The sequence below is a fragment of the Polypterus senegalus genome, chromosome 5 (assembly GCF_016835505.1).
Source record: "Polypterus senegalus isolate Bchr_013 chromosome 5, ASM1683550v1, whole genome shotgun sequence".
Classification (NCBI taxonomy): domain Eukaryota; kingdom Metazoa; phylum Chordata; class Cladistia; order Polypteriformes; family Polypteridae; genus Polypterus; species Polypterus senegalus.
The window spans coordinates 64,124,451-64,138,767 of NC_053158.1; the positions used below are offsets into that span (position 1 = coordinate 64,124,451).

General features: G+C 36.9%; 1 protein-coding gene across 4 annotated transcripts in view; it reads left to right on the plus strand.

The window, feature by feature from the left end:
• The window catches only part of osbpl1a (oxysterol binding protein-like 1A), a 243,556-nt gene that overhangs the window by 182,470 nt on the left and 46,769 nt on the right, over nucleotides 1-14,317 (plus strand). For all 4 annotated transcript variants that reach the window (XM_039754706.1, XM_039754708.1, XM_039754709.1 and 1 more), the window contains 2 exons: nucleotides 10,995-11,070; nucleotides 13,383-13,517. In XM_039754706.1, coding sequence (XP_039610640.1) covers nucleotides 10,995-11,070; nucleotides 13,383-13,517 — 211 coding nt within the window. The remainder of the gene's footprint in view (nucleotides 1-10,994; nucleotides 11,071-13,382; nucleotides 13,518-14,317) is intronic.

The window sequence follows — 14,317 nt, forward strand, 5'->3', positions numbered from 1 at the left end:
AAATTAATTTATTGCGGTAGAGTCTGGAACGGATTAACAACGAGGGTTTACTGTATAACTGTGCTGACAATATTTATAAACCGTGTGGGAGAGTTTCTAAGGGCTTAAAATATATAAAAACTAGCAAAATACCCGCGCTTCGCAGCGGAGAAGTAGTGTGTTAAAGAAGTAGTGAAAAAGAAAAGGAAACATTTTAATAATAACGTAACATGATTGTCAATGTAATTGCTTTGTCGCTGTTATGAGTGTTGCTGTCATATATATATAATCACACACACACACACTCACACACACATATATATACATATACATACATATATATATATATATATATATATATATATATATATATATACACACACACATATATATATATATATATATATACACACATATACTGTATATACACATATATATATATATAAATCTACATATATATATTAGGGGTGGGACTCGATTAAAAAAATTAATCTAATTAATTAGAGGCTGTGTAATAATTAACCTTGATTAATCGTATGTATTTTTTTAATTTAAAAGGGTTTTAGTGGGCGACAGAATCAAATAATAGACATGGACATGAATATTGTAAACTCAAGCTCTTTTAATTTCTGAAAAAAAAATGCTTTTGTACTGCATTTCAATTCAAAACAGAAACAAAAATATCATCCCTGGCTAAAATTGGGCAGACTTAAAAATAAAGTGGTATTTTAAGTACTTTAAGTACATTTTCAGAATGGTATTGTCTTTAAATAATAATAACAAAAATTTCAACATAAAGTGCAGTTTTTCTTCTTAAAAAAATAAGGCAGAAACATAAAAGGTAATTTGACCAGCTTCACCTTTAAACTCTGAGTAACCTTAGCCAAAATTATTTTGTACATTAGGCTAAAACAGTGTGATCATTGAACATTTTGTAATTAGATGTAATTAGAACTACTAACGGTCACGGAAGTCCAATGAAGACCAGTAAGATCCACAAAGTCCGCTTTCTGCAGTGCATCTAATTTTGCTTGCTTTTCAGTGTGCACAAAACCATGCTTTTATCAAGGCTTCCGTCGGGTAGTCTTTTGAAATTAAATTTTCCTCCGATCAGTCGTAGGAACGTGCTTTATTCCGACTCTTAACAGTTTTGTAGCTCTGATGTGTGCATCGATGTAATCGATGTACCAGGAAATCATGCATTGACAAAAAGTTCCCCTTTGCTTGGAATTGAAAGTGTGATTAAATGCATTATTTTTTTTTTTTAACGCGTTATGGAGTACATGCATCGAAGCTTCTCAGCTGTGCTTGTGCTAAGAAAAGGAAGCATTTTAAAAATAACATAACATGATTGTGAATGTAATAGTTTTGTGACCGTTATGAGTGTTGCTGTCATCAAGGATTTGATTATAATTTCTTTCAATCAGGTTCGTATTTGGACAGTTTGCACAAAACCACGCTTTTATCAAGGCTTCCGTCGGGTAGTCTTTTGAAATGAAATTTGCCTCCGATCAGTCTTAGGAACGTTCTTTGTATCCATTATTCATAAAGCTTCAATTGGTGATCTGTCTTTCTGCGTTAACCGCATATTTTTTCATACGTCTCAAACCAAAGGCGTACATACTCAGTGAACCCCCACTTGGGAATCGAACCTCGGACTTTGGTGCTAGAGGCGAAGCCTCTATCATTGCGCCACAGTGTGTGGTTTGTCTATTTGAGAGTATATAGATCGGGGTATACAGTGGTGTGAAAAACTATTTGCCCCCTTACTGATTTCTTATTCTTTTGCATGTTTGTCACACAAAATGTTTCTGATCATCAAACACATTTAACCATTAGTCAAATATAACACAAGTAAACACAAAATGCAGTTTTTAAATGATGGTTTTTATTATTTAGGGAGAAAAAATCCAAACCTACATGGCCCTGTGTGAAAAAGTAATTGCCCCCTCAACCTAATAACTGGTTGGGCCACCCTTAGCAGCAATAACTGCAATTAAGCATTTGCGATAACTTTCAATGAGTCTTTTACAGCGCTCTGGAGGAATTTTGGCCCACTCATCTTTGCAGAATTGTTGTAATTCAGCTTTATTTGAGGGTTTTCTAGCATGAACCGCCTTTTTAAGGTCATGCCATAGCATCTCAATTGGATTCAGGTCAGGACTTTGACTAGGCCACTCCAAAGTCTTCATTTTGTTTTTCTTCAGCCATTCAGAGGTGGATTTGCTGGTGTGTTTTGGGTCATTGTCCTGTTGCAGCACCCAAGATCGCTTCAGCTTGAGTTGACGAACAGATGGCCGGACATTCTCCTTTAGGATTTTTTGGTAGACAGTAGAATTCATGGTTCCATCTATCACAGCAAGCCTTCCAGGTCCTGAAGCAGCAAAACAACCCCAGACCATCACACTACCACCACCATATTTTACTCTTGGTATTATGTTCTTTTTTCTGAAATGCTGTGTTCCTTTTACACCAGATGTAACGGGACATTTGCCTTCCAGAAAGTTCAACTTTTGTCTCATCAGTCCACAAGGTATTTTCCCAAAAGTCTTGGCAATCATTGAGATGTTTCTTAGCAAAATTGAGACGAGCCCTAATGTTCTTTTGCTTAACAGTGGTTTGCGTCTTGGAAATCTGCCATGCAGGCCGTTTTGCCCAGTCTCTTTCTTATGGTGGAGTCATGAACACTGACCTTAATTGAGGCAAGTGAGGCCTGCAGTTCTTTAGATGTTGTCCTGGGGTCTTTTGTGACCTTTCGGATGAGTCGTCTCTGTGCTCTTGGGGTAATTTTGGTCGGCCGGCCACTCCTGGGAAGATTCACCACTGTTCCATGTTTTTGCCATTTGTGGATAATGGCTCTCACTGTGGTTCACTGGAGTCCCAAAGCTTTAGAAATGGCTTTATAACCTTTACCAGACTGATAGATCTCAATTACTTCTGTTCTCATTTGTTCCTGAATTTCTTTGGATCTTGGCATGATGTCTAGCTTTTGAGGTGCTTTTGGTCTACTTCTCTGTGTCAGGCAGCTCCTATTTAAGTGATTTCTTGATTGAAACAGGTGTGGCAGTAATCAGGCCTGGGGGTGGCTACGGAAATTGAACTCAGGTGTGATGCACCACAGTTAGGTTATTTTTTAACAAGGGGGCAATTACTTTTTCACACAGGGCCATGTAGGTTTGGATTTTTTCTCCCTAAATAATAAAAACCATCATTTAAAAACTGCATTTTGTGTTTACTTGTGTTATATTTGACTAATGGTTAAATGTGTTTGATGATCAGAAACATTTTGTGTGACAAACATGCAAAAGAATAAGAAATCAGGAAGGGGGCAAATAGTTTTTCACACCACTGTATATATACATATATATACCCGCGCTTCGCAGAGGAGAAGTAGTGTGTTAAAGAAGTTATGAAAAAGAAAAGGGAACATTTTAAAAATAACGTAACATGATTGTCAATATACAGTAATTGTTTTGTGAGTGTTATGAGTTGCTGTCATCAAGGATTTGATTATCATTATTTCTTTCAATCAGGTTCGTATTTGTAGGATGTGTTGTGTTCAAGTTACATTCCGTGTTTGGCAATTGTTGTAAAGGTAACAGGTTTCATTCATCGATTCGTTTCTTACTGCATCAATAAACAGCTTGTCCTCCTCTTTATCTGAGACGTGACACACTGCATGCACGGGGTTTTTTTTTTTACACTGTCTTCCTTTAGCAGGACATTGACTTTTTCGACCGTGTGCTTTATTTCCGCAGTACCTGCACTTATGAATATGCTTGTATGTATCACACGCTTCATATTTTTTTGCTGCCTTCTCAATTGTGTAATTCGGTTTTTGTTCAGCCTCTTTGGAACTGTTGCTTTTTGTCTGTGCACATGTGAGCGTCATTTCATGTGAGCCGCTAAGACGGCACTTAAAAGTTTCTCTCGTACATGCATTGAAGGTTCACAGCTGTGCTGGTGCCATCTCCCACGGCATCAAGCAGAATTATAGTATATGGACATGTCCACGGCCTGTATTTAATGTTAGCTAAGACAGTGAGGGCGGCATACAAACATATGGTTTCTGCTTCATTGAAATCGTGGGGGTTCTGGAGTTTCGAGGAGGATCTCGCAGTTTAAATTTGGAATTAATAGGAAGTTTAAAAAAAACACAGTGGGTTAATAAAGAGTTAAAAAAGATGCTGCAAAGGAGTTTGTGCCAAACACTCAGGACAACCTGACCATCTCATCTTCCTCTGCATAAGCAAAGTCCTATTAGGTTATATAGCACAATGTGTAACAAGTTAGCTTTTATAACACACTGGTGAGGCACTTTTATTTTCTCAGTCTAGCAGCACTAGAAATTGTCAGAGAAGAGCAACTAGCTTCTCCTGAGCCTCCTTAGGAAGTGACATGTTTGAAGTATTTAAAATTATGAAGGGAATTAGTACATTGGATTGACACTGTTATCTGACCACAAATAACTTTATACTAACTTAATAAACTACCAAGTAGCATGGTAGACAGACTTTAGGGACTTTCAAAACTAGACTTGATGTGTTTTTAGAAGAATTAAGTGGATAAGACTAGCAAAATTTAAATTAAGCTTTTTAAGACAGTGGTAAGACCAGCAGTGATGTACAGAGCAGAGACATGGGCAGTAAAGGGAGTTCAGAAGAAGTTAGATGTGACAGAAATTAGAATGTTGATATGTGAGATTATAAAAAATGAGGCAGTTGAAGGTACAACAGAAATAGAAGAGATATCTAAGAAAGTACAGGAAAGTTGATTGAAGTAGTATGGTCATATGATGAGGAGAGCCAGTGAATATTTGGGCAAAAGAGTGAATGGAATGGAAGTACAGGGGAAGAGAAAGTGAAGGAAGCCAGAGTAGATGGATAAAGGAAAAGAAGATCTGAAGGAAGAGGGTCTGACTGGGGAAGAGATGCAGGACCAAGCTGTTTAGAGAAGGTTGATTAAACCCATTGATCAAAAGTCTCGTTTATACCATGCATGTTCTCATTAAACTTGTATGTCGCAAATATCGTATTCGTTTTAGGCATAAAGAATGTTCCTCTGCAAGATGAGCCGTGAACACTCTTGTTTTCTCAGTGGATTCTGTACATGCCTTGCACAGTACATGTGCTTTGATCACCGCAAGGTCAAGCTTGTTATAGCACAAGCAACCGGCCACCTGCGTGCTCCTGCTAGCACTGAATAAGCTCATGCCTTCTGGTGTCAGCGCAGAAAACATCATCAGCAATATTATTTGAAAACTAACAGCGGGTGTAAATTTGTTACTTGTAAAAGTTAGCTTTTTCACTTTTATTTTCTCAGTCTCGTTCACGCTCTCCCTCTCCTGATCTGACCCTAACTAACTTAACAGCACCAGCATAAATTCTCAAGAGACGGTGGCATCACAGCTCCAGGATGCTTGTGTTTCAGATTGCTCCTGCATGAGAAAAGAAAGCTCCGCTCTGCATTCAACTTTTTTTAGTTAGCTTTTTTCACTTTTATTTTCTCAGTCTCTGATCTGACCCTAACTAACTAACTTAACAGCGCCAGCATAAATTCTCAAGAGACGGTGGCATCACAGCTCCAGGATGCTTGTGTTTCAGATTGCTCCTGCATTGCGGCGGTGCTGCCATGAAAAGAAAGCTCCGCTCTGCATTCAACTTTTTTCTTTTCAGAAACTTTAGAAAGTTTCTGTCTAAATTTTTTCCATCTCCTTCCCCCTCCTCTATCTGACTCGCCATTGCAACCATGTTTATTTTCCTCTACATTCTTCTTCTCCTCAGATGTTCTTCTTCATTGGTAGGACTGTGTGCAGTCTTGACAAACAATACTGCCCCCAGACGTTCATGTAGTGCATTGAAGTTACAAAAACCAATGTGGTGACTGGAGCCTCTATTTAAGGTTCTGTTTATGACGCATTGACGATTTTTTGTAGTTGATGTTGTCGATTACGTCGACTAATCGTTGCAGCCCTAATCACGACCCTTCGGGTTTACAAAATGGATGGAAAGATGATCCATATATGTACTTCTAAATGAATCACCTGAACACTGTTATGGCCATGAGAATCACCTAGTAAGTAAACAGTTACTCAATCTAGTCACAGCTATTTTTAAGTCACATTCACTCATTTAGTGTTCTTAATTGTCTTCCAGTGTCTTGTGGTCTGTGATCCCACCTTATCTTCTGTGAGGCTCTCTTTACCCAATACCCCGGGAGTCTCCACCTACCTTCTTAAACCTTCCCAGGCTTGCAATGTGTAACAGGAATGTTCAATGTGTTTGTGGAATACAGAACTTAGCATACCTGTTTGATATTTCACTGTCAATCACCCATCCTGACCTGAATATCTTCAGGGTAATATGCTGGTTATACAATACAGTTTGCATCCATGACCATCCGTGTGTTGATACTGTGATATTACTTGTGATTCTCATATTGCATACTCACCCACACTTGAAACAATGATCTTTATATGTGTGCCAATTTGCACGAATACAGCTTGCTTTAACATCATCTCATATGGAATGGTGTCAAAATGTATAAATCTAAATGTTACTTCACACATTTAAAGTTTGGCACAAAATTCAAGAAATGGTTGTGGCATACTCAGATCATCTCAAGTTGCATTTTGCACAAAGTATTAACAACACTTTCATTTTGGATGACAGCTCATGGCTTCACCACGAAGATGGAGCGATCATGTAACATACAAGATTTATTATGAATATTATTCCATCTCTGTCAAATAAATATTTTTTCATGATTTTATTGTTGTCCAGCATTTCCAAAACATTCACCCTTTCACAATATATGCATTAAAGCCTCTGTGTAAATTATTTTTTTTGTGAGACAGGACAGATCAAGAGCTATCTAAATTCTGGTGATTACAGGAGTAGTTTCTTAAATTAGAAAAACTGATAAAATGCTTTTATTACTTCTCCTTGGATTGGGACTGAATTTGTGACACTGTAAGAATTTTAAACCACTTAGGAATGTTTCAGTTCTCTTGAGACACTTGATAAATAACGGTTACAGATCCCCTCTTGCCAGCTTCTTTTTGCAGCAGTTTAAAAAGGCAGGCAGGCTTTGTGTATGCCGCGACCAAACTGAATTCTTGGCACTTATAACTGGTGGCAGTACAAAAATAAAGAACAAATTAGAGCAGCCCATTTTCTCATAGTTCAAATATTGTATTAGACTCTAGGCAGCTATATTAAAAATTCTTACAAAAACAGAAGAATGACAGTGTGTGGTATATGGCCAGCAGTTCTTCCAAGCCAATACCCCCAAGCCACCAGATGGAGCCCTTCCTGCAACATGGAGGTGCCCCGAATTCCAGCAGGGCATCATGGACTTTGGAGTTTTAATTCACAGCCCTGCTGGATACCGTGGGGGCCACCATTGGACACTGCAGGGAGGCTCAGGGACTTGTATTTTCCATATTGCCCGGGCTGAAAAAAAAGAAGGAATTTTCATCTGACCCGGAAGTGCTGTGAAATCATATGGACTGAGGGAGAGAAGCACTTCTGGGTCATGAACTATAAAAGGACTGTGGGTGATCCCAGCAGGCGAGCTGAGTTGGGAGGAAGTGTGAAGAAGCGTTTGGGAGTGCAGGATTATTGTATTTGAATGTATTATTGATTGTTTATTGTGTTTAGTGGAGGTGCTTTGTGCACATTACAGAATTATTAAATTAATTTCTTGGACTTTTATCTGATGTCTGACATGTGGTCTGAGGGTTCAAGGGGACACAGTGAAATCAAGAATAATGGTCATAATTAAATTATTATCTAGTATTATATTAATGTGGCTTAAATACTACAACTGTTAAAAGTGAAACATGGTTCTGAGTCTTATTTAACTACAGACAGTTAAGGCATTATAACAATAGCTGAACTTGGCTGAATCTTAAAGACACATATAATTTAAATAAAAATTTATTTAAATAACAAAGGAAAACTGATAAAAGGCTGTTTCAATATGAAGCCGAGCAAAATGTTATTGAGTATATTTAGGTTAAGTAGTAGAAAACTATGAGAATAGAGGTGTGACATCTTGTTATAAATATTGTAAAGAGAAGTGTGCCTTTCCTGTTTTCCTACAGATTTCATTTGCACTTTGTCTTCTCTTCACACACAGCAGACCGGTATTACTGTAGCAGAACTTGTTGTAATGGGCATCATATTTACTTTTTATACTTGAAAGTTATCTAGGGAGAAGTTTAACACTGTGTTCCTGGCACAGGCTGACAATTATTCAACATCTGATTAGTAATTGATCAGCTACCAAATCTTTCTGAATGTCTTATTTCATAGATGGTCAATATAGTATTACCATAAAACAAATAACACCTAGAACCCTGCCACTATTTTTAATCGTCATTTCTAACAAGGGAAGGTCAGAAAATCGAGAGTATACCTTATGAGAAGGATTTAGGAGTCATAGTAGACTCAATACCATCAATTTCCAGTGTTCAAAAACCATTAAGAAGGCAAACAGAATGTTAGGTTATATAGCATGATGTAGCATGTTGTGTGGAGTACAAGTCCAAGGAGGTTATGCTTAAGCTTTATAACACACTAGTGAGACCTCATCTGGCGTACTGTGTGCAGTTTTGGTCTCCAGGCTACAAAAAAGGATACAGCAACGCTAGAAATAGAAGAGCGACTAGGCTGATTCCAGAGCTAAAGGGGATGAATTATGAAGAAAGATTAAAATAGCTGAGTCTTTTCAGTTTAAGCAAAAGAAGATTAAGAGGTGACATGATTGAAGTGTTTAAAATTATGAAGGGAATTAGTATAGTGGATTGAGACTTTTATTTTAAAATGAGTTCATCAAGAAAACAGGGACACAGTCAGAAACTTGCTAAGGGTAAATTTCACACAAATATTAGGAAGTTTTTATTTACACAGAGAACCATAGACCGTACAACTTTAGTGCCTTTCAAAACTAGACTTGTTGGTTTTTTTGGAATAATTAAGTGGATAGGACTGGCGTGCTTTGTTGGGCTGAATGGCCTGTTCTCATCTAGATTTTTCTAATGTTCCAATTCTTTACATTTATATAATGCTTTTCTCATTACTCAAAGTGCTTTTACATAATGAGTGGGGGAGCCACTAGTGTATAGCATCCACCCAGATGATGCAATGGCAGCCATTCTTGCGCTAGTATGCTTACTACACATTACCTATTAGGTGGTGCAGGGAGAAAAGAAAGTCATTTACAGACAGGGAATAACTGTGGGGGCAGAATGACTAGACCATTTAGGGTAATTTAGACTGGACATCGGGATACACCCTGCTCTTTACAAAGGATGCCTAGGGATCTTTTATGACCACAGACAGTCAGGACCTTAATTTTTATGTCACATCCAAAAAACAGAGCCGTTTTACAACATATTGTCCCCATCACTGCCCAGGGGCATTGAGATTCACATTCAGACCACAGGGTTATTGCCCCCTGCTGGCCTCACCAACACCTCTTCCAGAAGAAACCCAAGCTTTTCCTAGATGTTCTCCCATACAAGTTCTGGCCAGGCCCCAACGTGCATAGCTTTAGTTGGATAAGCTGTTCTGAAGAACATGTGGTATGGCTGCTGCTTTATGCCCAAAATAACATCCTCATCTCTACATCTTGTTCCTTTTTAACCAAAATGGTCTTTCTACTTTAGAACATTAGGACAGTTTTGACAAGAAACGATCATTCCATCTCATTTATCTTATTTCTCTGAAATAATATCAAGTCAGAAGTCCACAAAATACCCCACACCTTTGGAACGTCTTCCAAGTGTCTATGGTTAGCTTGAAGAAAGAGTCTTGTAATTTTGTTCAGTCCTGCTTCCTTTTCAATTTTCCCAAGGCCCATTACATTTTACAGATTTTTTTAAATGCTTTTATTCAGTCAAATTCAAGGTCATCTGTATGGAATACTGTTTAGTGTTAGTGTATGTTGAATGTATTTCAGATATGTTCGTTTTATGTTCAAATACACATTTCATAGGTCCTGGATTTTTACAATATAGCTAGTGCTCACTAATTATTCCACACTTAAATAATAAAAAGTGTATTAATGACAGGTTGCCTCTGCCATGAAATATACCACAATGCACCTCATCATAATTGCACCTGCTTTTTCTCACACCCTTTATTATTTAATTGAGGTCAGTAAGTATGTTATTATGCTATCAAATATTAATTTTCATTCATTCATCCCTTCATTCATTCATTCTCTGAATCTGCTTAGTTCAGTATTGTTTCACCGGTGGAGTGGGATGCAATTTGCCCAAGGCAGGAACCACAAGGCATATTCAGTCAATTTAGGTTTGCAAAGGCATGAGTTTAGGTTAATTGCTGGCTGTAAATTGGCCCCATGTTTGTGGTCTGTGTCTGTGAGTGAGCCTTCTGCTGGATTAATACACAAACCTGAATTTTATTGAGTGGGTTTGATAATAAATGGATAGTTTTGCTTAGCATGCACATCTTTGGCAGGTGGGAAGAAGCTGAAATACATGGAAAAACACACAGAGACCAGGCCAAACCAGAATTTGGACCCAGAGCTTTAAGCTGTGAGGCAACAGCACTAACTAGTGCATTGGTGTGCTACTCCTGAGTATTGCTGATTATAGGATTTGCTTAACCAGTAAATGTGTAGCTTTTCATGCTGAGTCCTTATTTATGTACAGTATGAAATGACCTTTGTGGTTTATTACTGTAAATATTATCAGAATGTCCCAGCAGTCATTAGCAGTATAAAGTAACAAGATACATTTTCAGCAGTGCAGGTGACCTTGCTTGCTGTTTTTCCTAGAAATTTATGATATGCAGGAGAGCATAGACATATTAGCAAGATGTTTTCTTCTCTTTTCTGTTAATGTCTTTTTGACCTTCTAATGAAACCGATGATCTAAAGGGACTTTTATACTGTACTCTTGTTAATATTTTGAAATGTATATTGGCTAATATAATTTAGTACTTCAATTTAATTATATTTGCTCTGCCTTTATTCTTTATCAGGACGAGTCTTCCAGCACCCATGTTTTCCAGAAATGATTTCAGTATCTGGAGCATCTTAAGAAAGTGTATAGGAATGGTAAGTTGTTCTATTTGTCCCTATAGCAAAAATCACAGGGTGAATCTTTTATTATGTGTTTCCAGTTTTGTTTGTAAATGTAAAGATTTCTATAGCTTAGATGTGATCATGGGATCAATTTTCTTAATTTACCACCTCAAGTTGTTTTTACATGGCAAGGCCTATCCCAGTAGGAATAGCCATACAAGAAGAATGACAGTCCATTGCAGTGCCCACACACATAGGACCAATTTAGAATCCTCAGTTAGCCTAACATGCACCTTGGAATACATGAGGAAAACCAGAGTACTTGTTTAAAAAAAAAAAAAAAAATACTCAGACAACAACCCGGCTAAGAATTTGGTTCCCAGATGATATATTAGTGAGATAGCAGCACCAACAACTCTGCAACATATTTGTGTTCAGAGTTATCCAGTTCACTTTGATATATGTAGTGCAATAAATTATCAAAATGGAAGGCATCATTCCAATTAGAAATCAATATATTAATGTAAATTGTTCATATTTAAACAGAATGACTTTTCTGTGATTTTATGCTTTGTATCAATTACCCCAATCTTTGACAGGTATAAAATCAAAGATCATATAAAAATTCAATTTAATGTAGATTTCAATTAAGGACAATGCACTGTAGTGCATTGGTTTGAATCTTAAAAAAATCATGAAGTGTGCATGTGCTCCTTTTGTCTACTTAGGTTTTCTTATAGTTACTTCACTTTTGCTTCCACTTCCCTACGTACAAACATATTAGTTTACCTTTGTGAGTGTGGGTTTGTATATGACCAACGTGTTGTATCTGACTGTTTCCTGCATTATACCTAGTGCTGCATGGAGAGGCTCTGGCCCCAGTGACCCTGAATTAAAGAACCTCTTACCCTTTTTGATGAACCAGATCACAAATGACTGTCAGAGACTTCCATTATGATGTCATACTGTTTCCTGAAATTTCTTCATTTTTCTTTCTATATCTCTTCAAACCAGTAACAGATCTTCCACCCCTTTTACATTTTACAATACAAGGGAAGCCTATTGTATTTAACGTATTTGGTTTAAATACTGTAGTCATGCATATTGAAATGATTTTTCCTTTTTTTCATTTCCTATAAATTGTTATTTACAGGATAATATATTGAAGACTATGTTTATTATGTCTTAAAAATATTACTGTAATATATAGAGTATAACCTGTCAATTATCTATCTAATTCTGGTATATTTAATTGTTAACATGAAGCTATCAGAATATTGTACATGCTAACGTGATGGTCCATTTTGATCCTGGTTTAATATTTAAGTGACTCATTCAGCCATTTTTTGAAAACTCACTTATTCTAGTATGGAATTTTTCAGAGCCAAGAGTCTATCCTGCCAGCTTCAGGCAAAAAGGCAAGAATTAATTTTGGACAAAATTCAGACACCAAATGGTCAGACACCAAAATGGACCTGGACCAACCAATTTACATTTGTCAGTCAACCTGACTTTGCATATGTTTGGGCTGTAGGAGGAAAGTGGAATGTCCAGAGAATATCTCCAATGGCACGGGCAGCCATGCATACGTTGCACTAAGAGTATTCACTTTTGATATTTCAACCCACAACCCTGGAACTGTAATAGCAGTGCCAACCACTGTGCCACCAGATCACATTTTTATTTTATGTAATTTAACATAATGGCTGCTGCAGCAGCTTTTGAACAGAATCGTTTTTATATTTTGCATAGGGTTTTTAAAATTCGTTGTTGAAAGTAATCTGTGCACCAGAAAAATACACGTCTAATTCATGTGAATTATTGCGATGATTGTTTCATGTAAGAAAATAATGATAGTGTTTTAAGGTTTTTGTTCAATTTCCCCCTTTTTAAACAGGATAAATGTATCCTAAGCAGCATGCTGCTTATAATTTTGCCTACTGAACCTTCACAATGAGTTGTAAGTTTCATGTACATTTGTATTTTTTTTTTTTAAAGTTTGCAGAGCTGGTGGATCATTCTGAAATACTTTTGCCAGGGCAGCATTCCATGCTGTAAAGACACAGCCTTTATGATCATGAAAAGCTACTCACTCGTGTGTCTCTGGTTGCACTCACCGGTGATTAAACAGACTACAATTAACCAAATATGAATAATGTATGAAACAATAAAAATGTAATTTATAATGTCGCTTATGATTTATAAGATCTTTTTATGCCAAATGAAAACCAGAGATTATCTACACAGGATTCTTAGTTTGTACAGAAATGACACAATCAAGTATATATTTGCATGATCTGTTTTCAAGATTTTTTAAATAGGTTATTGATTTCTATGTTTGGTAGGAGCTCTCCAAGATCACAATGCCTGTAATCTTCAATGAACCACTCAGCTTTCTGCAACGTCTCACAGAATATATGGAGCACACATACCTCATACATAAAGCAAATGCTTCATCCAACTCCATTGAGAGAATGCAGGTACAGTACATTTGCTTATAACATTCTGGCGCTCTGTGTGTGCGTGCGTGTGTGTGTGTGTGTGTGTATGTGTGAAGCCAGTGAACAGTGTCATATTTTGAAGAACATACTTTTTGAGTTTATCAAATTAAAAGGTTAATGTTTAACTCCATTTACAAAATATGTATATAATACTTTATAAGCATATCACAGCCCTCTTCTAGCCAAACCACGTTTTAAAGTGCTAAAATTAGCCTCACATCTTGCAAACAGAAAATTAAATGACATGTTATGATGTATTTTGTGGAGATAACAATGTACTTGATTAAAACATAAAAGATCAAATAGTACAGCAAGGGACGCAACAGCAGTTCTCAAGGTCTGTGAGTGCAGTTTTTCATTCAACCCCACTTGAAGTGTTTACAGTAACTCCTACCATAATTAAGCATGCTCTTATTACTCACTTTCTTTTTGTGTGTTAATCCAGAAATTATAAACTGAATTTGTTAAAGTTTTATAATAATGTAGGAAGATTTTCTTGTGTTATTCAAAAATTAATTAGTGTTTTTTAAGGTTTTGCTCTCATTTTTAATATTCATCATAAATATTATTTCTAGGCTGTGGGTAGAAAAAAAGACAAGGTGATTAATGATCATGCCCCCTGGTGTCACAGGGTGGTAGTGCTTACCTTTAGCAAGCAGGAAAAGTGAGCCTGTAACATATACATCATCCTTAATAAAAGGATAACTGTCTGTGTGCCCATCTGGGGCTATGATTCTGTTATATGTGATTTGGTGTGAGATTCACAAAAAGGTACTAAT